Raw genomic sequence first — 26,394 nt, 5'->3', positions numbered from 1 at the left:
TAGGGGTCTCAGGGAGAGGCTGAGGGCCTCACCATGGTCAGAGCTGCCCCATGCACTGTGAGTACTGGCACACTCTGGATTTGGGAGTGGGGGAGACTGCTCACTACATGTCTTGCTCCTGCCAGTGTGGACTCAATCCTGGGACAGTTGTGTGTGTATGTGTGTGTGTGTGACAGGTATGTGTGTGTGTGTGTGTGTGTGTGTGTGAAGGGGCTGGTCGCTGTGCCTCCATCAGCCGGGGCCGGGAAAGGAAGGAGGAAGTGCCAGCTGCGCACCAGGCTTCACACACCTGTCATTTTATTCAGTATTCACAACTGTCCCTGGGATTTCCCCCTTCCTGCCACTCAGTGAGGCCGTAATTGCAGATTTAGCTGTGTGGTTATTTGATTAATTTCTGTCTTCTCACTTGTCTGCAAAGTCCTCAAGAGCCAGGGTGTCTGTTTTCCTCTGCTCTGTCTCTGGTTCCTGCACAACACCCACCTGCCTGTGGGAGCGACTCAGACAACCTTTGCTGAATGGGTCCCATTACCCCCTGATGCCACGCATCTCAGCCTTCTTCCAATGATCCCAACCCCTCGTGAAGGCTGAGGGAGAGGCTTGGGCTGCAGTGGGCTGACCTCCAACTCCTGGCCTTTACCTAAGAGGACCTGGATTCGTGGAGCATCTCTGGACTGTGGCTTCTGGGTTTTGGGAGCTCCTTGAGCCACAGAAGGCTGCACCAGGCAGTGACTGCATGGCTGCGCTGGTTCTTCCCTGCTTGGAAGGTCCTTGAATTTGCCTTATCACATACACATGAGGCTCTGCTCAGTGGAGGCCCGGAAGCCCCCATTCCATCTGTGTATGTTGTTGTATATTGTTACCACCACGGAAGGACGTTGTAAATATTTTCAGCTGAATGTCTGATTAATGTCTCTCCAGAAAGAGTGGCAGAACTGTAAGGAGAGGGTTTATTTAGCTCTTTCACCATGATGGGCATCTAATTTATCCCAAATGTCAATACATACCAAGGTGCCAATCCAGACAGAAAGGGGAACCGTCTGCAGAGCCGGGTGGCAGCTGCCTTTTCCTCTGTGCAGGGGGCTCAGACCTGCCCCCACCACCCTGACCCTCGGGTGGCGGCCCCCCTGTGGTTGGAGGGGGGACCCTGAGGGTTTCCCTACCAAAACCACTGAAGGGAAATTGTTCCCTGGGAAAATGGGGTCTCTCTACCAGGCTGCTCATGTGCCCCCGGCTTCTCGGGTTCTTGCCAGTCTGGCCGGCTCCTGCCAGAGACCCCCTTCTGTCTCCCCTCGCGGCCTCCCCTCCCCTCTGGCTCAGTCTTCCTCAACCCCCCTTAGGTTTGGGATGGTTCCCAGCTCATCCACATCGACCTGTCTCTGCTTCTCCTGGTCACTGTGTCATCTCTCCCAGGTGGCAGGTGATGTCTCCATTTCTCGCTCCCACCATTACCCACCCCTGCCCAGGAGGCCAGTGTTGCCTCTGCCCAGAGACAGTGGCATGTGTCTTTGGGGATAGACCCACTTACCCCCCACACGTCCATTCCCTTGAATTTCTCGGCTTCCTTCTCATGGTCTCAGAACAGAATGCTGAGTGAGACTTTGCTTCTTGTCTCTCCACTGGACCAAGAGTCCCTCCAGGGGACCCACTGCTCTGATTCGCTGCCGTATTATCTGCTTGTGTCACTCCTGGGTCTTTCAAGGAAGGAGGTAGATGATCAGTAGGTATCTATGATCATTAATTCTTATAGAAATCTTAGAGGTATTTTACAGATACCATCATTAGATCCTTTTCATAGCTAAGAAACTGAAACTTGGAGTGGTTAAGTTATAGTAATAAAAGCATTCGTTTTGTGGTGCTTTGTGTCACGAGGTCCACTCTTGGCCCTGAGCTCTAACGAGCCCTCCTCTGTTCTGCAGATGAGGAGGGGAGAGAGATGGTCATTATGTGATAGAAGTGGGGCCTGGACCCCATCTGCCTACACCAGCGCCTTCTCTGCCCTCCATGTGCCCTCCCCAGCTTTTCTCCCTTGGGCAGTGAGCACGCATGCCCAGAGAGCAGAGGCTGGTGGTGGGTATGGGTCCCAGAGTCATGTCCCCTGTAGGCATGTGATCTGACAGCAACACATGCACCTCCAGCTGGTTTGGTCCCCATGCCACTGTTTGAGAGCAGAAGTGATGGTAAATATTTAATTGTGCTTCCACCATAACTTTCTGCCAGAACTCTCAATATGCTTTATAAATGCAAATGAGTACTCTCTTCTTCTCCAGGGAGATGTAAACCTCCTCAAATCACTTTAATTCAGCCCCCACCAGAGTATAATGCCATAATCAGGAGCGCTCTGTGCCAGAAAAGAAACTGCCCTTAATCATATCGAGTGGATGGTTTATGGTTTGGTGGCCTTCCGTCTCCGCGGAGGGCAGGATGCAGAGAAATGGATTCTTCTTGTTGCAACTTCTGTCCAAGAAGGTGGATGGAAAACATTATTTAGAAACAGATTCAATTATAGCCCTTGAGCAGGTAACTATGAATATAATGAACTCTTAGATTGCATTCATGGGGTTAGCAGAGCAAACCAGTCCTTGGAAGATTTAGAAGTGAAGGCTGTTTCTTACTTTTGGTTCTGGACTCTAGTTCCCTCCCTGCCCGTGTCCTCTGCTCTTCGCTGCACTTCAGCATGATCCTGAAGTTGGGGAGTGCTTCCATATACATTTTTATTGAAATATGTGCTGTTCTGGGGGGCTTTTGTGGCTTCTTAGCTTTATGAGCAAGATCCTCCATTCCAGGGCACTGCAGAGTCCGCAGACACCCATCTCTGCCCAGTAGGCAGCAGGCTGAGATTTGAGGCTATCAGCATCAGGATGGGAGGCTGTGTGACCCTGAAGGAGGCACTACGCTATTCTGTACCCTGGTCCCCAACTCTGCCAAGTGGGTTCAGTGACTCCTGCTTCAGGCCCACCTGGCGAAGGCATTTTAATCATGGAGATGAATTTCTCCAGGGCCTCATGGAGTGCCTTTGGAGACATGTATTATGTAAATCTGGTGTGTCATTATGATCATTATTAGTGCTGTGAAGTGGAGGCACTGGGGAGAAGGAGGGCTGCTCCGTGCAGGAACCAGCCTCCCCAGCTGTCGGAAGAATCGGAGGAGAAAACAAACTCAAGAAGTCTGTTCCTGTGCTTGCATTCCTTCAGTCATGCAAGGGGCACTACTCTTGATCCAACTCCAAGTGAGCTTGGATGGGCTAGTAAACCCAACTCACTGTGTTTGCTTTATTCCCCTGTTTGTGATGAGAGCCCCCCTCCACTGGTAGGCAGAAAGGCTGTCAAGGTGGGCTATGTAGTGTCGGGCTGAGCCATGGGCGTAGTCCATGCAAGTCACCATGGGGTGGTTCTGGGGTCCCTTCATTAGACCTGTTCTGGCCCAAAGACTCTGTCTGCTCCATCTATTCCATGTCTGCCTGGTGGGGTCACTCCAGGCTGGGATGCTGGGTGTCCAAGGCCCTGTCACCTGGACAGACTCCCACCATCCCTTCTCTGGGACTGAGCACTGAGAGACAAGGGCATAGGAAACCCCTTGGCTCAGCACAGCTCCTCATTTATCACTTTATTTTCACTGCCTCAGTCCTGCCCACAGGGTAGGTTTCTTCCTAATCCTTTGGTTTATGCCAGGAGTTCTTTTGTTTCCTAAGGGGCCCAAATTTCTGCATTCATGCTTCCCATCTCCTGCCTGGAATAGAGAACAGAGAATGAGTGTTCACAGCGGGTGGAGGGATGTTCAGGAGAAGAGGAAACAGAGTAGGGAGAAACCAAAACACACATCAAGTCTGTGTCCTGTGCCCATGTTTGTTGAGCCACCTGTTCAGCTAGGGTGTGCTGTGCCTGGTGCTTTGATACATGCCTTGGAAAGTTCAAGTGCATAAGACACCTCCACGAACCTAAAGAGCACCATTGTGTGAATTTTGAAAGGTGCCCTTTTGGATTCCCATGCCAAAAAAAAAAAAAAAACCCCTCACAATTGTGTATTTGACTCATAGCTTCCAACTTAGGCAAAACTTAACTCAAAATAGATCATAGACCTAGGTAGGAGAAAAACCTTTGTAGTCTTGGGTTAGGAAAAGATTTTTTAGGTATGATATCAAACCATAAAAGAAAAAAGTTGATAAATTAGACTTCTCCAAAATTTAAAACTTCTGCTCTTTGAAAGATGCTATTAAAGGAATGAAAAGATAAGTCATAAAGTGGAATAAAATATTTGTAGACCATCTGGTCTGATAAAGGACTTGTATCCAGAATAAAGAACCTACCGAACTCAACAACAAGGAAACAGCCCAATTTAAAAATGGAAAAATATCAGACACTTCACTAAAAGATATACAGATGACAAGAAATCATGTGAAAAGATGCTTAATATCATTCTTCATTAAGGAAATGAAAATTCAAACCACAGTGAGATACCATGGCACATCTGTTAAAATGGCCAAAATTAAAAATGACTGGCCATGCCAAGTGTTGGCAAGGATGTAGATGAACTGGAACTCTCATACGCTCTCATGTAATAGCCCCAAAATGGAAATGACAGGTGAATCGGTAGACAAGATGCAATCTCTCCATACAGTGAAACACTACTCGGCAAGGTAAAGGAATGAACTATTCATACACACAAACGTGGTGAATCTTAATCATGCTGCGCTAAGCCAGATTAAGAAAACACACTATATGATTTCATTTATATAAACTTCTGGAAAATGCCAGTTAACCTATAGTGACAAAAAGCAGATTAATTATTGCCTGGGGACAGTGGCAGGGTGGGGCGGGGGCAAGAGGAAAGGAGGGATTACCAAGGGACAAGGAAGCTTCTGGGGATGATGGCTCTGTTTCTTATCTTGATTGTGGTGATGGTTTCATAAACATATGTCAAAACTTATCAATTTGTATGCTTTAATTATGTGCAGTTTATTGCATGTCATTTCTACCTCAGTAAAGCTGCTGTTTAAAAAAAAAAAGATTTCTCTGCTGTTCTGGTGGTTGAGACTCTGCTTCCAATGCAGAGGGCACGGGTTCAACCCCTGGTTGGGGAACAAAGAAGATCCCCCTTTGCCGTTTTCCCACAGCCAAAACACGCAAACCCCCATATACAACAAACAAACCCCCTGCAAACAGAAGGGCTTTTGGACTTGCTGATCAAAGCTCTAGTCAGGTTTTAGGGAGAAGTTTCCATTGAGAGGTAAGGCTGACAGCAGTCAATAATAGACTGAATAGGAAAGAAAGAAAAAAGAAAAAGGTGCCCCGTTTTCAGGACACTCCACTGCTATCTGCCCGGAAACAGTTGTAGTAAACATCAGCTCTGTAATTGCTAATGGTTCCTGGTGATCTTGGTGTATGTGCTGCCCTGGTGCCCCTGGGGGCTCATAGCCAAGTCAGGATGTCCGTCCGTCCCTTATTGGTGACGAGGAGGCAGGCCCCTGGGGTCTGAGATATGTGTTTGTGTTTGGGGTGAGGCCTTTGCCAAAGCCGCATGAGCTTTCAGCAGAGTCTTGGGAAGGGGGTGGCCATGTATCTGGGCCTGGAGGCAAAAGACCTGTAGGAGGGCTGAGTGTTGGGGCAGAGAAGTTGAAGGGAAGTCAGCTGAGAGTGTCAACATGGGTGCCTAAGGGGAAGCGGAGGAGAGGAGTGGGCAGAAAGGAGTAGGGAGTCAGAGATCAGAAGGTGGTGGCTAAGAAAGACTTGAGGAGGGAGTTAGGTTCCGCTGTTGGGTCAACATGGCCTGTGGAGAACACACAGGTTGAGTGATGTGAGAAGATGCCATGTCTCGGGGTTAAAGTGATGAGTAGGCAGATGATGTCACACACCACCCCCCAGGTGGCCTGGGGTTATTCAGTAGAGCCTTAGCATCAGGACACCTGAGATCTGTACCTAACTCTGCCACGAGCTGCATCCTCCTAGCAGACCTCTTCCCCTCAGCCGTAGGCTTGGCAGAGGAGCCCAAGGTTCGTGGCACTGACATTTACAGTCCTAAGTAACTTCACTGTCCAGTAATTCTTCTGACACACCTTTTTTTTTTTTCTTTTTTTGACCTTCAGAAACTTTAATGGACACCAGGACGGCTACTGCAGAGCTGGGCTGGACCGCCAATCCCGCATCAGGGGTGAGTGTCAGACCGTCTGTCCTCCTGTCCTGATGAGTAGTCATGGGAGCAGGGCCTGACTTGCGCCTCTGGGATGTAGACTACAGGTGTGAATGGTTTTGTCCATGGCCCATCCACACAGAGGCAGCAGCAGGTGGCCAAGCCCTGTGTGGGACTGGGGCCAGTGGCTGCCAGTAGCTGGGTGTTCAAGTCAGTGGTGATGGGGAGGACAGAGATCCGAATGCCCGTGGGGCTGAAGAGGGGCCGGGGCATGAGGAGGAGCTCGAGTTCAGAAAGACTGAGGCTCTCTTTCACTTGACGCTGCCTTAGAGCAATGTTCTGGATTCATTCGTTCAGTGTTCATGCACCTGGTCAGAATCTGTAGCTGCAAAGATGCATAGCCTTGAGGAGTTCAGGGCCTCCCGTGGGATCCCCCACATGCATGAATGAGCTGAAATGTATCCCTCCTGGGTGGTAGTGGGGAGACTGACAGCCAGGTGTGGGCACAGAACTGGGAGTGAGACACTTCAGAGGGAGACAAGACGCCTTTACAAAAAAAGTGCACGCAAGCTGGGCTTTGGAGAGTGGGTAGGAGTTCGACAGGCAGTAAATAGGGAGTCTGGAAAGATATTCCAAGTAGGAGGAATAAATAGCTGGTTAAAAGGGATGGGAGTCATGAAACAATGTAAGAACAAGATTCTGCGTGCCTGGACCAGGGGAGGGTGTGGATAGTGCTGAGGTGGGGCTGGGCTGTGGATTGGGCAGTGCACAGCGTGGGGAACTGCAGCTGCCCTGCTGAGTTAGCCATTTGGCTTTATCCTATAGGTAAAGGATGGATCTTGTCACACTTGCTGACACGATTGTAGGGAACAGTTGAGAGAAGGCTCTTTCAGCTGTCTTGGATGGGTCAGAAGCATCAGATTAAAATGGGATACTCGGGACAGTTGGAGCAAAGCTAAGCAGGAGGCCTTGGCAGCATTTGGCAGTGGGTGAAGCCATCGGGGAGGGGAGAGGCAGAGGGAGGAGGTGGGATGGGATTCTCATCTCAGGCTCAAGTGGCTGTCTCTCTGTGAGGCTTAATCACGAAGGGAGAGTGCATGCACAGGAGTGCATGGACTCTTCATCCCGGCGAGGGGGTGAGGCAGGGGCAGGGTTAGCTGGATCTTCTCATCAACCCTACACCTCCTCTCTCCTCCCTGCCTTTGGTCACCTCCAGCCTGGGGCCTCCGGCCACTCTGCAACCCAGGGTGTGAGTCACAGCCAGTCCTAAGACTCCCACTTCTGTCTTAGGGACATTGGGATTCAGTTCCCAAGGCAGACTGAGGCCTCACCTGTGCTTTATCCCCGGGTTCTCACTTCTGGGTGCAGGCATGGAGCCTTGCGGTAGCAGGGCAAGGTCTGGGGTGAACTGTGTTTCCCAAAGTGTGGCCAGGAGCAGGGCCCAATCATGCCCACACTGACAAGTCCAGATCCTGCTGGGAACGCTGCAGGCCACCAGGGACTGCCTCCCACTCCCACTGGAGACCTCGTGAAAGCTGATGATGCAGCAACTCTCCAAGTGGCCCGGACATTAAGGACTTGGCCCTCTTCTACAAGTTACATTGTTAGGGGAAGGTTTGCATGTTTTCTCCCGTGACTTAAGTCATTGATGTGACTTACTGTTCATTTTCTCCTTGATTTTTGTACATACCACCTGTCTTCTTTAAACTTCTGAACTCCTTCCCAGGGCAGGTGGTCCTTTTGGGAAATAGTCCAAGTTAAGAGATGCCTGGAAGGGGATGAGAAGGAGTGAGAGGCAGGAGAAAACCAAGAGGTGATCTTGCAGAAGCCCAGGGGGCAGGAGTCAAGGAGGAAGGGGGCACAGGTGGCAGGTGCTGCTGGGCATTGGATGGTGCACTGGGCTTGTTTTCAAGGACCCTGTTGGTGCCACAAGCTGATGGTTTCAGAAGGGACCAGGGTCAGAAGCCAGAAAGCAGGACATGGAAGGGTCAATGGGAGGTGAGGCGATGGAGCAGCCCGTGAGAGGAGGGAATACAGAGCACGGGAGGCAGAGGGAACCGGGGGCTGTGGAGGCAGGTGCCTCTCAGGGGACGGGATTCCACTGCTGTTGAAATGGCAGGACAGAGAGATGGGAGGACTCAGGATTGGTATAGAAGCCGTAAAATAAAAAGTCTTTTGATTTCCCATCTTCTCTCTGAGGTTGGAGGGGTGGTTGGGGGAGTGGAGGTGGGGAGTCTTAAGTAGCAGGTTTTAGGAGAGAGGAAAAGGTGTGAGGTAACTGCCACTGCTGGTGAGTTGGGAGAGTCTGGACTCTTTGGAAGGAATGTGGCTGGAATAAGGACCTAGTTGGGTCCAGGCTGTGTGTGTGACAGCCCCAATCAGGTGTACCTGGAGGCTGTGTGGCAGTGGAGTCATCCTTACTTATGCTTACGCGAGAATGGTGGGCCTGGAGGGTCAGGAGCTGAGGATGTTGGCAGGAGGGGTTCAGCATCTTGCAGCATGACATCACCCCAGAAAGAAGAAGAGTGAAACCAGGACCATTGTGACAAAGTACGGAGGCCTAGCTGGGGGTCTCAAGGAGACTGGAGGAGGACTGGAGGCCATGACCTTGAATCAGGGCTTAACTTTACGACACACAGAGTACTTCTGGGTGATGAAGGGGTCTGGGGAGTGGGGCCAGGGTCCGGCATTTGAGAAGCCAGGAGGCTGGTGAATGGTCCACATTTTCCTGGGATCCAGTAGGGGAGGAGATGAGCCCCGCCCCAGCAACCCAGAAGGAGAGCAAATTGTCCCTCAGATGGCCCCTGCAGTCAGGATACCATGCGTGCTGAAAATGTTGATGGGTGGGTGGGCATTGTTCTGGTAGCCTGTGGGTCTCCAGGAAACTGGTTGGCCTGGTCCAGAAAGGGTACCGTGATTCTACCAGGGGGCCCAGCTGGCATTGCAATGAACCCTATCCACGGTGCATGGCCTGTGAGGTAGGCTTCCCAGAGAGAGGCCAGGAGACCTCCTTCTATGGTTTCCCTGGGTATCTGCACCCTTGTACTCAAGGGCTGCCAGATGCGGGAAGGATTTGGACTGCCTACCCACACATAGCCTGCAAATTGCTTTCAGTTATATCGCTGGAAAATGGATTATAATATTGCGTGTCAAAACCAGAAAGTATTTCTGCTCAAATGGCAAAATGTTGCTTTATAATCTAATTGCAGCTTTAATTTAAAGCCTTGAGGTTTAACCCATATCAGAGGCCACCTGGTGAGCAGAGGGAGAAAATAACAAATATATTTATGAAGTAACAGATGCCGGGGGGATGGGAGGCTGAGCTCCCATCAGAGGGCATCCCAGGGCCCTCATCCATGACCCTGTGAACTCCACCCTCCTCCCTTGGGCTGCCTTCAGTTACCTCTCCCTAACCCTTCTTTACAGTCCTGCTCCAAAAGGGTCCTGACCGTCACGTGTCAGGAGCTCTGGGCAGGAGGGTGCTCTGAGAGGTCCTGTGGTCAACACTCAGGGCGGTGCTCAGCTGCCACAGGGCTCAGTAAGTGCTACTTCTCATGGTTTCGTGGTCCACCTTAGCAGTCATTCCCAATCCTAGGGGGGTTTCCCGGGTGGTTCAGTGCTAAAGAATCCACCTGCTAATGCAAGAGACGTATATTTGATCCCTGGGTCGGGAAGATCCCCTGGAGAAGGAAATGGCAAGTCACTCCAGTATTCTTGCCTGGGAAGTCCCATGGACAGAGGAACCTGGCGAGCTATAGTCAGTGGGATCAAAAAGAGTCAGACAAGACGGAGTGACTGAACAGCAACCAGTTCCTAGATGCTGCCTGGCCCTCTCCCCTCTTTTCCTTTTTCCCTCCCCCGCTTGAATCCCTGTCTGTCCCTCAAGTGTCAGTTCCATTCCCCTCCCCTCAGGCAGCCCTCCTGGGTGCCCCTCCCCACCAGGACTCCACGGTAGGGGCCCTTTTCCTAAAGCAGAAGGCTTGGTGCCAAACCCTAACTGTTCATCACTCTGTGAGCTAAACCTGTGTTGATGTGTGCTTCCTCCCACTGGGCAGAGAAAGGAGTGGCTTCATCTCTGTCCCCAGTCCAGCAGTGTTTGTCGGCCGCATACAATGAGGAAGGAGCAGCGCATTCATGGTACTTCCTGCAGCTTCAACCCAGGGTTCTGAACTCAGGAGATGCTCAGTTTAGGTTTATTGAAGCCCAATAAAATGTTTTTTTGTAGGCCTCCCAATACCCAATTGATTGTCAGTATCTTTTAAAGAAACTTAATCAGTGATACAGATAGAGCTACCTCTCCTGCGATGAGCATGATGGAGAAGACCAGGACACTGGCCAGAAGGTCCAGCTGCTTTCACACACTGGCTGTGATGGATAAGGAAGGCAAGCTGGGTCCCTGTGACAGTGAGGCTTATTCAGCTTGCTTGTTGGAAATCCAAGCAAGGCCTTTTACTTTCGCAGAGTATTGCCAGGGCTCCTTGGCTATTTGCATGTGGGCAGCCAATAGCCTCTGCGTGGGAGTCTGTGACTGCGTAACGTGTGGCCGCCGTGTGAACATCTCCAGATCCTGAGTTACCTCGAAAGAGCACTTCACGGGCTTCCAGACTCCACCTCCATCTGTGGAAACACCTTCTCACAACCTGTGACATGTTCTGTTTACCACATTAATATTGGCAAATCTTCGTCATGGGAAGGTGGGAAGGTTGATAGAGGAAAGATGCAAAAGAGTCGAGCCAAGCCTGACGAGCCTTCAGGTTGAGCAGGCTGGGTGTGTGCGTGCCTGTGCTCCGTGTGTGTATGTCTGTGTGTGTGTGTCTGTGCATCTGAGTATTTCTGTGTGATATGTGTGTGTGCATTTCTATGTGATACATGTGTGAGTGTATGTGTTTGTGGGTGTAGGTGTATGAAGTTTAGTGAGCTGATTTCACCTTATGCTTCTGCAGGCAGTTTACAGAGTTCTGGAAAGATCTTAAATGATGAGAGTATTATTGGACTAAGTGGAGAGCTTCCGAAGAGGCCAGTGTGTCGGGCACAACCCTCATTTGAATACCTGTGTGTGTGTCTGATAAATTAACTCTTCAAGCAGGATGCACGCCCATGAGAGTGGCACATGGGGGCTGTCCTTCCCCACAGCCCTCCTGGGGACCCTCCTGGCTGTTCCCTTTCCCCATCTACCAGTTCCAGGTACCCTCACTGGCTGCCACATCCTGGGAGTAAGGACAGCACACTTAGGAGAGAACTCCACTCTAATAGCACTCCATTTGTTCCAAGGCCAAGCAAAATCAATTGAAATTTAGTTGGCCTGATAGGTGTGAAGGGTATGGTGCAGCATTGAGGGCTTCAGGTCCTGGAATCAAATAATCTGGCTCCTGTTCTTACTCTGTAGCTCCCTGGCTGTGTGATCTTGGCCCGTCACCCAGGGTCCTTTAGTCCCAGGGTCTCCTCTGCTCAACAGGGCAAGGATGGGAACGATTCTGTATATGCAACCCGTGTCGACAAAAGGTTTTCCTGGGTAAACACTCAGAAAGTGTTAGCATAGTACTCACCCTCTGGAGGCCTGGATTTTCTCTTTTCTTCTTTTGATGACTCAGTCATGCTAATTAAGACAGAAAAGCCTGAGCTAAATTAGGCAAATCCAGGAGACATTTAGCTCTGGGCAAAATGATTTTGTGAATGGAGTTGTATGGTATTTGAATTTCTGGCCATTGCAGGGGCAGGCGAGCAGAGGGGAACAGAGTTGGTCATCCTTTTTCAGACTGGTACCCCTGCCTGGGACTCGAGAACATTGGAACTGGTCACTGATTGCTGGGAGCCACACTTCAGGATCAGTCAGGGTTTCCTGGTGGCCAGGGACAGAAAAACACAAGTCAGTCTTAAGGGAGGTATCTTGGCTCATGTGAATGAATGGTCCAGGGGTTGATGTGGCTTCATGTGTGGCTGGGTACAAATCCTTAGATCAATCTGTCTTTTTCCCCACCACATTTCTCCTCTCTCTGCTCCCCTGGTGTTGGCTCCTTGCCGAGCTTCCTCTTGGTCATAAGAAGTCTGCAGCGGCTCCAGCTCCTACAACCTCATCCATCATCCCCTGGGGAAGAAAGAGCCAGTACCTCCTCTGGGATCCCCCAGCAGAAGCCCTGGAATTAGCTCTGAATGGGCCTGACTATATCACTTTGGCTCCCACACCTGCCCTGATCCAGTCCCTGCATCCAGGAAGTACTGAGTGGTACTCTCAGGTCCTGTGTTCCAACCCCATGCTGGGCTGAGCCCATCAGAAGCCTTGGGCTGAAGGGCTGGAGGGAGTACCTCTCCACAAGGAACTAGGATGTGGGTACCAGAAAGCTGAATAGTTGCTGGGCACAGAAAGAGGAAATTTAATACTACATCACAAGGGCCCATGTGCTTTATGGCCAGGTGTTCATCAATCCTCACAACAGCCCCATTTTACAGAAGAGGAGACCGAAGCCCTGAACAGCTGTTAAATTGCTTCTGATCACGTGGCCGGAGAGTGCCATCTAACCTCCTGCTGCCTGCTTGCCTGCTGAAAACCACGCTGTGCTTTCTCTCCTAGTAAAATGCTGCAGTGTCTCCGGAGAGTGACTTCCAATGGAATTTCCAGTTTTGAGTTGCTGGAGGTCCGTTGAATTCAGGCTCAGTGTCTAAAAGATTTTCTCACAGTTTAGGACACAGTGGTATCTTTTCCCTGAGCTGTTACCAAGGAGTAAGTACTGCTTTCTCCACTGCGAGCGGCCCTGCCTCCCAGCAGGTGGGCCTCCACTGCCCTGCTCCCTCTCCCCTTCGTCCCCTTCCCGTGCCCTCTGCAGGTAAACCCCTGAGATAAGTCAGAGCTCCCACCCTGCGCCTCCCACCCACTCTTTATCTTTTTCTCTCCCTACCAAAAGGCCTGTAATTAGGAAACATTAGCAGGCTCAAAACAGCTTTCATACCTGAAACATCCTCTGTAATTGCACTCAGCAGTGCTCTTCTCTGGCTATTAATGTCACTTTTATGAAGCAATGAGGAACAAAACACCCCGAGGCACTTAAAACATTTTTTTTTATATATAATACATGTCTTTTAGGAATGGAAGTTTAAAATCATCTGCTTGACAGAGACAATGATAGACAAAGGCTGGGGACTCAGGACAGAGCCATGGGCCCAGGGATCCATGGAGTTCAGACACTGCTCTGGAAAGAGTGACAGCCCTGGGGTGGGCTGGCCAAGGCTGGTGGATCCCCTGGGATGAAAGGTGGGCCAGACAAGGGCACTGTTCTGCCTGACTTCATCATGTGTGGTTGCTGTCACTGGATTTTTACATGAGCTCTTTTTTGTGGGCATGTGTGTGCCTTTGACAGAGAGGTGACTAGAGTGTTACAGATGAGCAATGTCATTGGGTAGAATATGAATTATTACATTGAGTAGAATATTAATTATTGCACTGGTTGCAGAAATATTAGGGAACCGTTGACCGAAACTGCTCACCTTAGTCAGGCAAGATGATAACCACTTGCATGAATTGTCTTACAACAAGAGGTCTGGATAAAGAACAGGATGCTGCCACTGAAAACTAACTGGGATAATTTGGAAGGGCCCCAAAGGAGGAGGGAGATTCCAACCCATATGTCTCAACAACCTCCCAGAATCCTTTGCGCTGGAGTCCACCTTGGCTGAGAGATGTGAGTGCCACCGGGAAGGACCCAAGTCACATTGAATATGGGCGCATACAAGATGATTGGCCAGAGGCAACCGGGACACTAACCCTGTTACCATAAAACCTGAGATTGTGAGCTACATGGCAGAGCAATTGTCCTGGTTTCCCTTACCCTACTGCTCTCCACCTGGGTGCCCCCTCCCAATAACATTTTTTGCCTTGTCAGCTTGGGTGTCTCCTGAGACAAGCCATTTCCGAGTATTAGATGAGAGCCCACTCTCCAGCTCTGGAAGGGTTCCCTTTCCTGCAACAGAAGTACATGGAGTATGACTGTGTGCATGTGTGTGGAGGCAGGGAGGGATTAAGGGAGAGATGCTTCTTGACTCGCTTCTTGACTGTGTTAAAGAACTCTGGGAGTTGTGGTGGTTCACCAGAACCTGACTGTCTGACAGATTTATTTTCTTGCTCTTGAAAATGGCTCACAGACTCATTCATCAGTGGAGCGGGAGATATTTCTGTCCATAAGACTCCGGAAGGGAACCCCAGAGGTCACCCATTCCCCCTCCCCCCTCTCAGAGGCAGGCTTAACCCTCATTTGTCCAGACAGACAGATGTCTTTTCTCTAAAATCTTTTCCAGGAAGCAGACCCCTGACATGCCCCTTGTCCCAACCCTGGGAACCTTTCTCCCACCGGCGTGTGAGGCTGAGGACCAACTGCCTGGTGAAGGTCAGAGTGGCCCTCAGGGCCCTGGAAGGAAACAGGACTCCTGACACAGGCGCCAGGATGGAGCTGAGGGGGTGCATAGGGTCTCGTTGCCTTGACAGCCCTGACTCACCGCTCCTCACTGGTCTCCTTGGTGAAAGAAGAAATCTATTACAGGAGAGGACAAACCATGAGAAGAAAGATGAGGCAGAGTTAAGAGACCTGCAGAAGATGGCCCAGAGTAAGACAGGTGAAGGGAGGCTTAGGGTTGGCAGCGGCCAGATGGGGACTCTAGCCTGACTCTGGAAGAAGGCGCCTCACCTGTGCGGAAACAGGGCAGCCCTGGGATACACCTTTGACTTGACCTGCAGGTACTGCCAAAAGTGAAAGAATCATTTGGCCTGAATTCCACTGTATTTCTGGTAGCATCAAGGAACAAGCCCAGGATTTGGAGTCTGATGTGCTGGGTCTATTACCATTTCCCTCTGAGTTCTTTAACTTCTGAGTCCATCTTCTGCCTCTGTCACATGGCTAATGTAAGATCTTATTTACGGAGTGGTTGGCAGCATAAATTGTGTTTAGCTTCCTTGTAGACTCCAAGGCTCAGTCAATACCACTTGCCCTGACTAGTGCTAGTGGCTGCAGTGACTCTTGTCTGAGAGACTTCACTTGCCTGGGACGAGGGTGGGGACTGATGGGGGTTGGGAGGCCTGAGATGCAAGATCAAGTTTCCAGCATTTCTGTTAGGTTGTGGCTCTTGTGAGAGTACCATCGGAGGGTGCACCTTGTTATTACTGGAGCTATCATTAAGAATAGTGATAACTACTGCTACTTCTAGTAACTGTCAGTTAAGTACCAGCTGTGTCCTGGGCACTGGATGTCAACGGTACCGCCTCACTGAATTCTCACCAGGACCCTGCATGCCAGGGAGTGTTTCTCCCATTTTGCAGATTTGCAGAGCAGACGCTGAGCTTGCGGGCAAGGATCCAAAGTCACGCAACTGCTTAGGGGTTTTGCTGAGACTGACCCCAGGCCTGTCTGACTGCGGAGCTCACTCTCGTGCTTCTGCCTCTGAGTGAGAGTGAGGAAGGGCGAGTCATCCATCATCAAGAAACAAGGAAACAGAGGGCGAGGAAGGGCAAAGTCTCCGTTTTCTACAAAGGGAAAGGGTAGGTTTGAAGGCCAAGTGCCAGTGAGACATACACTTATTAAGTACCCATGGATCGCCTTTTAAAGCAAGCTGTTTGGAGAGGTGTGGAGCAGGTGCTGTGTAATGTGTGGGGTTTGGAGGCAGAGTAGTAGCAAGTCCGGGGGAGCCTTGAGGGTGCGACCCCACTCCCAGGGCAGGTGAGACCTGGCCAGGAAGCTGGAGGAGGATGCAGGTGGTCCCTGGTGATGGGTGGCTCCAAGTGATGATGAAGGTGCGTGTGGCTAGCTCCCGCCCCCAGGTCTTGGCAAATGCTGAGGAAGTGAGGACTCCTAGGAAGGGAGAGAGGTGAGCTGTTGTTTTCCATCCAGTGCCCCCATGTCAGTTGGGCTGAACCAGCCCTTTTGCATTCGAGGTGCTCCTCTGCTGATAGAATGGGGGGGGGTCTAGTTGTGGCCACCCTCCTCTCCATACGTACTGTCCCACTCACTCCTCTTCCTGCTGAAGACAGGGATGCTCAGCATGTTTCCCAGTGTCACAGAGGACAACCAGTGTGAACGGCTTTGGAGTCAAGATTCAGGCTTATCTTGCCGAGTGAGAGCTCTGCCTTCAAAATGTCACGGTCGGTGTTAATGGTCCACACTTTCATTTAGGTGCAAACGAGTCACTGTGAGCCAGGTGGGCAGTGGCTCAGGTGGGGTCTTGTGAGTGGCTGGTTACCTATTCATGGGGACCAACTACACAATGCAGGTGCAGGAAGGGCAGGTGCAAGTCACCGGTGATGGTGGCCTCACTGCATGCTGTTCCAGCCTGCGCATGTCTGCAGAAATGGGCTTATTCTGGGAGCCCAGTTTTGAAAGGGACAATGGAAGACCTGGAGTGTTGCCTGGTGGAGGATGGTGCCTGGTTGGGGGTGACCAGTGATTATGTCTTTCAGAGAATGTTGATTAGACCTGGGAACCTCAGCCCGGAAACAATCAGAAGCAAAGTCCAGGAGGCAAAGGCATGAGATCAAAGCCCTCCCCAGGCTTATCCATCGAAGCTCCCGCAGCCATGGTTTCTGAAGTGGATCATACACAGTGGCCACATTCCCACCGTTGGGGAGGGGGCAGGATAGGGGGAGTGTGTCCCCTTCTAAGGCCAGATTTGAGTTTCCTGCACCCTAAGAATGGGCATGACGCCAGGAGCTCCTCTAGGAAGGCCAGTCTCTTCCTCCCCCCATGCCTTGCTCCCTTGTTTCCAGGATGCTTCCCACTGGTCACGGCCAGCCTGACCCACTCTCAAAACTCTGCACTCGTGGAATGGAGAGCCCATCTCCTTGGCCTGTAACCTAGTGTGCTGGCCTCGGCTTTGTGTTCTAAGCGGAAATCCGTCCAAGCTGAAGGGAAATGCCATTGGTCTCTCTCAGGGGTAACTGCTCCTCAGCGATGATAGAGCGTAGGCCTGGGCAGAGCAACACCAGGTTGGTGGGGCCCGAGGCCGGCAACTCCCGCCCCTGACTTGTTCGACAAGGCCTTGTTGGGCAGCAGCGAGGACCACATTCAATCGACAGCTTAAGATAATCACATGTGTGAGGCGCTGGGATAATGACAGCTGAATACCCTGCTGCTGTTGCCATAGTGACCAGCCAAGCACTGGTTCCCTGCTTTTTTTTCTGTCTTGTTTTCTGGGTCTCCTTGTTATAGGGCTGGCTGGTGGGGTGGGGGGCGGGTGAGTTTGGGAAATGGGAAAGAGGAGGGAAAGGGGGAGGGGAGGCCCAAGAGGGGTAGCCCATTATATGCTCTTTAAATACCCCAGCTGGAGGTGTTTTAAATCTCAACAGAGACAGAGAGAAACAGTGTCTTAATCCCCAGCTCCCTGTGAATTATTTAAAGGGATCTTGTCAGAAGGATGAATTTGTCACTGTTTCAGTGTCAACAGCAGCAGCAGCTGTCATAATGGCTGAGGACCCCACTCCAGGCAGGGCCTGGTACCAAATGCTGCTGCCTGGTGGAAGTTACAGCAACCCGGGTCCTGTGGACAAGGAGCCTCCTCCCGAGGCACAAGCCTGCAGTGTTTCTCCTGGTGCACTGGCAGAGACCAGAGTGTGAAATGTGCCCAGATGCTGAGATGCAAACCATCTGGACCTTGGGCTGGCTGGCCTTGCCTTCTATGAATGTGGCTGCTATGGCCCATAGCCATGGCGTCTCTGAGCAGTGCCGGGCACTCACTGGCTGGGAGTGGTCTGAGCTGACCAGGGTTCCTGTGGCCTTTGATGGGTGGGTATATACCCAAGGGAGGGCACACAGGCCCTGCTTAGGCCATAGTCAGTGTCCCCAACTTCATACAGTACCCACAGGCATGCATATACACAAGCACGCACGCACACACATGCAAGTGTGCACACATCAAAGATGATGCTTAGGTGCAGACAGCTAGAGGGACAGGAGAGAATTGTAGGTCATACACATCATGCGGGGGGAGCAGACTTTCTAGGAGAAGTGCCAGGAGCTCAGAGAGAGGCTAAGCCTAAGGCTGTGGCTGACAGCCACAACTCACAGCGGTCTCGGATCAGGCTGAGGTCCTTCACATGCATTTTCCATTTAATCCTCACAGTCATCTGGTGAAGTAGTTCCATACTCTGAGCATCCCTGTGTCTGAGGTGGAGACTGAGGCTCAGGGCGGTTTAGGGGTGAGCCATAGTCACAGGGCTGGATCTCACTGACTCTGGAAACTGTGCGTTGAACTCCTGAGGGTCAGGGTTTGGCAGGGTAACAGCTGCTGCTGCTGCTAAGTTGCTTTAGTCGTGTCCGACTCTGTGCGACCCCATAGACGGCAGTCCACCAGGCTCCCCTGTCCCTGGGATTCTCCAGGCAAGAACACTGGAGTGGGTTGCCATTTCCTTCTCCAATGCATGAAAGTGAAACGTGAAAGTGAAGTTGCTCAGTCGTGTCCGACTCTTAGCGACCCCACGGACTGCAGCCTACCAGGCTCCTCCGTCCATGGGATTTTCCAGGCAAGAGTCCTGGAGTGGGGTGCCATCACCTTCTCCCAGGGTAACAGCAGTGCTGCTTTATCCCAACCCACTGTCGGCCAACACAAACACTTCCAGGCAGTCTGGACAGACATGTTTGGGTTCATCACTCTCACGTCAGCACAGTATTTCTTGCATTATTCCACCATCCAAACTTCCAGAATTTTGTTGAGACTTCCTTGGGAGACAATGACTATGTTTTCCACACTCTAATTCTTTCCGTGTGCTAATTGTGTTCTTTGCCCCCATCCCCTGCTCTTCTGCATCTTATGCACCCTTTAGGAAATTCATTGCTTTGTGCTCTTTCAAAGCTCTGGGCTCTCAGAAGCAGTGCCTGCCCCAAGCCAGGTGCCCAGTTCCTTAGCATATTACATAGGGCCATGGTAATGAATAGGGGCCATCCATGTCCCCCCACCAGCCCAGCACATCTGGGAGGTAAATGGAGCATGTTGGGGGGTGAGGTGGTGCTCACAGTCCTCGGGGGAGCCCCTGAGTAAGTGGCTGCTTTGCTTGGTTGGTGCGCTAAATGGTAGATCCCTCTGGGCTTGTAGGAGTTAATGCCCCACGGACTACATTTTACATTTTAATTAGCCCTCGAGCTTGTCTAATATCCAAGCTCTTTCAGGCTTAGTTTACTGTCTACACAGGACCTGTGTCCTTAGGATCCAGGGTGACCGGTGACGCTGGCTCCAGCCCTGTCAGAGCAGTCTGCAGCCTTGCGGAATCTCTGGCCTCCTGTATGTTCTGTGAGAACATGTGCTTCCCGGGCCTCGGTGGACTCCTCTTCCTGTTCAGAGGTCAGCCATCTCTTACTGGGAACCTAAAAGCAGAACTTTGAATTTTCCCTGATTGTGATACCGTGTAACTCAGACTGGGACTTGAATCCACAGTCTTTTAACTGAAGTCACACACCTGGTCTCAGATCTTAATGAGGTTCAGGTTTTTGATGTCTCATTGTAGAAAGAATTCAGTGAGAGACAAAATGATAGGTAAGAAGTGTATTTATTTAGAGAGAAACCCACTCCACAGACAAGAGTGTGGGCCATCTCAGAAGGTGAGAGCTGTCCCCCAAAATGATGTGGTTAGTTTTTATAGGCTGGGTAATTTCACAGGCTAATGAGTGGGAGGATTAGTCCAGTAATTTGGGGGAAAGGGCAGAGATTTCCAAGAATTGGGCCACTGCCTACTTTTTGGTCTTTGATAGTCGGCCTTGGAACTGTCATGGCTCTGGCAGGTGTATCATTTAGCTTGCTGGTGTGTTACGGTGAGTGTATCCTGAGGCTCAGGATCTAGTGGAAGTCAACTTGTAGTCATCTTAAACCTATTCGGTTCTAATCGAGGTCCCAGGTAGCTCAGTGGTAAATAATCTGCCTGCCAATGCAGGAGACTCAGGAGATGTGGGTTCGATCCTTCTGTGGGGAGATCTCTTGGAGAAGGAAATGGCGACTCATTCCAGTATTCTTACCTGGGAGATCCCATGAACAGAGGAGCCCGGTGGGCTATAGTACTTGGTACTGCAGAAGGTCAGACACGACTGAGCGACTGAGCACACATGCAGGGCCTATGTTGTTCTTTCGAAGATTGTGCCCTGCCCCCTTCCTTCTTTTCAGTTGGACAGTGCTAGGGGAGTTAGGATCCTATGGGGCATAGTGATGGCAACCATTTGCAAAATAGCACATTCCTTCAAACCCAAGTTTGTGCCCAAATGCAGTCATGGGACCAAAGTCTGTGAGTTGTGTTGAATTTTGTCTCTTTGTGGACTGAACTGGTGGCTGACAGTGATCCAGGGATTGCCTGATGAGAGAAGGGGACCCATGCTGAAACCTGGCCAGAGGCAGTCCTGGAGATTCTGGGAGAGGTGGAGAGAAGGCTACTGGCTGTCCCTCTGGGTCTGAACAGAGACTGAGTTTAGCTCTTTAGTCTCGGCGTTTCCTGCTGACTGAGTGGCAGGATTATTTATCTAAGATGGAGGAGACGATTTTTACACCTTCATGCGTGAGTCAGAAGCGGATGCTGAGGTTAGCATGACAGCCGTGCTGCTGCCGATAGTAATGATGATAGTTGGTACTTAGTGAATGGTAGTTACATGCAAGCTCAATGCTACGTGGTTTTTTATCTAGGTAATGATCTTTCAATCTTCCTGACACCCTGTAGGGCAAAGAGTATTTTGCAGTTAAGGAAGCTGAAGCTCAGAAAATTGTGTGTGGTCCTAGAGCTGTAACTGGAAAAAGTGGGGTTCGCCTGTCCCCGCCAACCTCTCCTACCTTCCCCCTACCCTGTGCCACTTGGCAGCCACTCTGGCATCCTGGCTTTCTCGGCTATGTGCCAGGAACACTCTTGCTTCGGAGAGTATATTCTTATTTCCTGAGCCTAGAATGATCCTCCCTCATCTCCCCACTAAGCTGGGGTCTCCTGAGAGTCTTTCAAATCTCTGCCAGAAAGGAGACCTCTGACACCCCCACTGCCAGCTGTCACTTGCTAGCCCCTTCCTGCTCCTCAATAGTATTTAACACTGTTCAACTTTATATTGCTAATTCGTTTGCTCATTCATCATCTGGTTAGCTCCGTTAGATTATCAGGCCCATGGGGCAGGACTTTGTCTCTGAGTCCCTGCTGTGTCACACTCACACCTAGATCCCTGCTTGGGGATGTGTTAGGTGTTCAGTTCTTTATTTTAAAAATGTGTTAAATGAGCGGGGTTGGAAACACATCAGAATAGCCTCTTGTTAGACTGAGAGAGCCCAAAAAGCCAGTTTCAGTGATTTCTGTGTCTGGAAGAGTCCGTGTTTAGGACAGGCCCTATAGAAATGGCTTATTCTCAGCGGTTGCTTCAGTACAACACCCTGGCAGACACTGGGCCTTCTGGGAGGAGCTGGGTTGGCCCAGGAAGATGCAGCAGTTCAAGGAAGGGCTATCAATCATAGATCTTTGCAGAACTCCATGCCTGGAACTGTCTTCATAGGCATAAGTAGAATCAGAACCTCTTACCTGCATTTTATAGTGGTTCTTAATTTTTGATCAAGAGGTAGTATTTCCTAGCTTGCTTGTCCATCTGACTCATCAGATTGGGCTCCAGATGACCTTTGTTTCTGAAATCCAACTCCATCCTTGGAGGATGAAGAATGCGTTAGAAGGATGTCCTAAAGGTGGTGTCAGTGGACCAGTAGATAGGGTTCATGGCAGTGGTTTTGAAGGCGAACAGTGTATTTTACACGCATGCAGTTGCCCAAACAGCAAATGTCAATAGTCACTCCAGCCTCTTCCAGACCAACAGACCTGCAGGTTCTGATTCCAACAAGCAAGTCAGTCTGAGAAATTGAGATCTTGGAGGAACCTAGAGGCATCTTTATCATACATCAGAGTCCTGATCGGAAAGCCTGAACAAGTGCTTTCTAATGGGTACATTGTTTTCTTTATTAAGTTTATCTCAAGGACAGATGGTCTATTGGCATCAATAATAATGCCCTTTCAAAGGCTATTAGTATTCTGCTGGTTGTGCAAGGCTGCTTTGTTTCTTCTTCTCCCAGGGACAAGTTAGCCTGGTGACACCTGCTCTAAGTCCCAAGCCAAGGACCAGGGGCTGAGGAACAGACCAGGACCTCGCTTGTCCCCTCAGTTTGTCTGTATTTATTGAGGGCTAGGCACTGGGAACGGAGAAGGTAATGGCAAGCCACTCTAGTACTCTTGCCTCGAAAATCCCTGGTAGGCTGCAGTCCGTGGGGTCGCTAAGGGTCGGACACGACCGAGCGACTTCACTTTCACTTTTCGTTTTCACACATTGGAGAAGGAAATGGCAACCCATTCCAGTATTCTTGCCTGGAGAATCCCAGGGATGGGGAACCTGGTGGGCTTCCATCTACGGGGTCACACAGAGTCGGACACGACTGAAGTGACTTAGCAGCAGCAGCAGCAGGACTAGAGAGAGCAAGGTGGTAACTTCCAGGAGATCACCTGGAGATGTCCAGGTGGCAACTGGGTAAATAACTCTGGACACTGGGAGGAGGTCAGTGATGGTCCCCATTGTGGTTACAGTCTTCTGTGTGGCTGAGATCACTCAGGATGAAAAGTGAGAGGAGAAGGGAGTAAGGGTGGAGCCCTGAGAAACCTCTGGATTCCATTGGTCCCAGATATCCTGGATAAAAATGTTGTCATGTAATACCAGTGTTGCAAGGCTAAACGCACAGAATTACTTCACTGTCAACAGGAACTAATAAATTAGTCAAAACATAATTCCCTGTCCTCAAGGAGCTCACAGCCTGGAAGCAGAAACCAAAGCAATTAACGAATCATTCAAAACACTGTATTATCCAAGGCTAAATTGTGTGGAATAAGCTGAATCATACTTTAAGCATTTGGGAACGTGGTAGCTGAATAGAAACTGGAAAGACATCATGGGGAAAGAAGACCTGTGTTCAGCAGCTCAGTCATGTCGACTCTTCACAACCCCGTGGACTGTGTAGCCTGCCAGCCTCCTCTGTCCATGGGATTCTCCAGGCAAGAATACTGGAATGGGTAGCCATTCCCTTCTCCAGGGGATCTTCCCAACCCAGGGATCAAACTGGAGTCTCCTGAATTAACAAGCAGTTTCTTTACCACTGTATCACCTGGGAAGCCCTATATAAGACCCGAGGCCCCTCAAAGCAATGTCTGCAGAGAGAGCTCAGCTCTGCCACCCATCAGTGGCCTGACTCCTGGCTACTGTTGAGTGTCTCTGAGAGTCAGGGTGCCCATTTGTCAACAAAAGGTCTTGGTCAACACGACCTGTCATGGGCTGCTGCTGCTGCTAAGTCACTTCAGTTGTGTCCGACTCCGTGCTGCAGCCCCACAGACGGCAGCCCACCAGGCTCCCCCGTCCCTGGGATTCTCCAGGCAAGAACACTGGAGTGGGTTGCCATTTCCTTCTCCAATGTATGAAAGTGAAAAGTGAAAGTGAAGTCGCTCAGTCGTGTCCGACTCATAGCGACCCCATGGACTGCAGTCATGGCTTCCTACCAGGTTGTTATTCTCTGGTTCTGTGTCTTGGAGGAGTTGAGACGGGATGAGAAAGGTTGGCTTGAAGCTCAACATTCAGAAAACGAAGATCATGGCATCTGGTCCCATCACTTCATGGGAAATAGATGGGGAAACAGTGGAAAAAGTGTCAGACTTTATTTTTTTGGGCTCTAAAATCACTGCAGATGCTGATTGCAGCCAGGAAATTAAAAGACGCTTACTCCTTGGAAGGAAAGTTATGACCAACCTAGATAGCATATTGAAAAGCAGAGACATTACTTTGCCAACCAAGGTCCGTCTAGTCAAGGCTATGGTTTTTCCCGTGGTCATGTATGGATGTGAGAGTTGGACTGTGAAGAAAGCTGATCGCCGAAGAATTGATGCTTTTGAACTGTGGAGCTGGAGAAGACTCTTGAGAGTCCCTTGGACTGCAAGGAGATCCAACTAGTCCACTCTAACGGAGATCAATCCTGGGTGTTCATTGAAAGGACTGATGCTAAAGCTGAAACTCCAATACTTTGGCCACCTCATGTGATGAGTTGACTCACTGGAAAAGAGTCTGATGCTAGGAGGGATTGGGGGTGGGAGGAGACGGGGACGACAGAGAATGAGATGGCTGGATGGCATCACTGACTCGATGAACATGAGTTTGAGTGAACTCCGGGAGTTGGTGATGGACAGGGAGGCCTGGCGTGCTGTGGTTCATGGGGTCGCAAAGAGTTGGACACGACTAAGCTACTGAACTGAACTGAACTGAGGATGGTGTAGAAGAAAGGTGCCAGAAATTCAGCAACAGCATCAGGGGCAGAAATAGGCACTGGCTCTGAGTGATGGGAGAGGATGTGGCCCTGGCTCAAGCCCTGGCCATCTCTTGCCTGGTCTGCTGTCATTACTCTCTGACCAAACAGCAAGCCAGGGCGTGAGTCCAGGGGTGAGGTAATGCCAGCCCTAGTGCACGGCAGTGGAAAGCAACAGAGAGGTCAGATAGGAGGAACATTGTTCTGGAAGAAATGGCAAATTGTGGTGACAAATTGGGCGTGAAGTTGCCCAGGGGCCTACTGTTTGTGGATGATAGAGACCAGGCCATCATTGTTGGGTGATGAGGTACAGGCTGTACCCAATAACCAAGAGTGTTTTTCAGAAAAAGCTATGTTGAGGTATTAGTTACATATCATAAAATTTACTCATTTTAAGTGTACGATTCAATGATTGTCAGTTTACAGAGTTGTGTAATCACCACCACAATCCCATTTTAGAACATTTCCATCAGCTCCAAAAAAGACTCTTTGTGTGTATTTGTAGTCACTCTCCTTTCCCATCCACGGTCTCAGTCAGGGAAATACTAACACTTTTATGTCTATAGGTTTGCCTTTTCTGGATTCCTCATGTAAATAGAGAACCATACAATACGTGGTCTTCTGTGTCTGGCTTCTTTCACTGGGCAGTCGTGGTTTAGAGGTTGCGTGAACCAGTGTTTCCTTCTTTTTTATTTCCAAATAGTACTCCATCGAATAGCTATATCCCGTCTCATAGTTTTAGTAGTTTACGTGCTTACTAATTATGTGTTTAGTAGTTTATGTGTTTACTATGCACATTAACATGGGGAGGACTTGGTCACAGGTGTCATATTAAAGTCCAGTTGAGAGCTCCAAGGATCAAGGATGACATTCAGATTGGCATCAAACTCAGGGTTGATCCTAGAAGTGGAATTGCTGGGTCAAATGATGTATACATTTCTAATTTTGATAAATAAAATTATCAAAATTTTCATAGAGACTGTACCACTTCACCCTTCATCCAGCTACTTATTAGAATGCTTATCTCTGACACACTCTCCAACATGGGGTGTTATCAAACTTGTCTGACCAAAAAGAAAAAAAGTGTCAAAAGTATCCCAATGTGGCTAATTACCATTTTGGTTATATTGAATGAGGTTCCTCACCTTTTCACATGTTTATGAGCTATATCTGTTTCTTTTAGTAAACAGTGTTAATATGCTTTGCCCATTTTTCTGTTTTTTTTTTTTTTTATGTATAGATTTTTTTTAAATCTGTTAGGGGAAATTAACACTTTATCTGTGATAAATTGCAATAAGTCTTTCCCCAGCATGTTTTCTTTTCTCTTCCTTTTGATTTTACCATGGCTATTTCTGTCATGTCAATTAAAAAAAAAGATTGTATGGCGTTGACTTGATCAGTCTGTTCATTTATGGCTTCTGAGTTTCATGTCATCATTACTATACTTACATTGTCTCTATGGTTTCTTTTAGTATTTTTATGGTTTCATTTTTAATGTTTAAATCTTTGATTCATTGGACATTTTTTCTGGAGTAAGGTAAGAAGTATGGATGCAGAATTATTTATTTTTTCCAGATGGATACCCAGCTGTTACAACAATTTTAAAAAATGGTTCACCTTTTCCCCACTAATTTGAGTTGTGGTCAACCTTCCAAATGGTGAGACCTATTAATTTGACATTTAGAACGTCCCACCAGCTACTCTGCCATGGGATTGGATTGGCCTTTTCGCTATATTCTTACAGAGACTTGATATTTTATCTTTTTAATTTTTTGCCAATCTGATAAGCAAATGGAGGTATTTTGTTATTTTAATGGGAGGAGATAATTACAGAAAGGAACACAGGAGGCAGCATGTCAAACACCTGAAGTGGAGGCCGGGAAACCTTTAGTAGGAGATTGGCTTTGGGAAGGGCAGTGAGAGCGCCCCCCAGAGGCTGGAACCAGCACAGGTCTTAGGTCTGAATACCAG

The 26,394-nt window shown here is 49.6% G+C and overlaps 1 protein-coding gene across 1 annotated transcript in view; it reads left to right on the top strand.

Moving 5' to 3' along the window:
• Positions 1-26,394, top strand: part of EPHB1 (EPH receptor B1) — a 471,805-nt gene that overhangs the window by 135,664 nt on the left and 309,747 nt on the right. Inside the window, exon 2 of the mRNA XM_055413290.2 lies at positions 6,080-6,144. Coding sequence (XP_055269265.1) covers positions 6,080-6,144 — 65 coding nt within the window. The remainder of the gene's footprint in view (positions 1-6,079; positions 6,145-26,394) is intronic.

This window comes from Moschus berezovskii, chromosome 1 (assembly GCF_049115385.1).
Source record: "Moschus berezovskii isolate FMDL1 chromosome 1, NW_MosBer_1.0, whole genome shotgun sequence".
NCBI classification, from domain to species: Eukaryota; Metazoa; Chordata; class Mammalia; order Artiodactyla; family Moschidae; genus Moschus; species Moschus berezovskii.
Note: the sequence above shows the minus strand (reverse complement) of the source record. Positions and strands in the feature narration are given on the sequence as shown.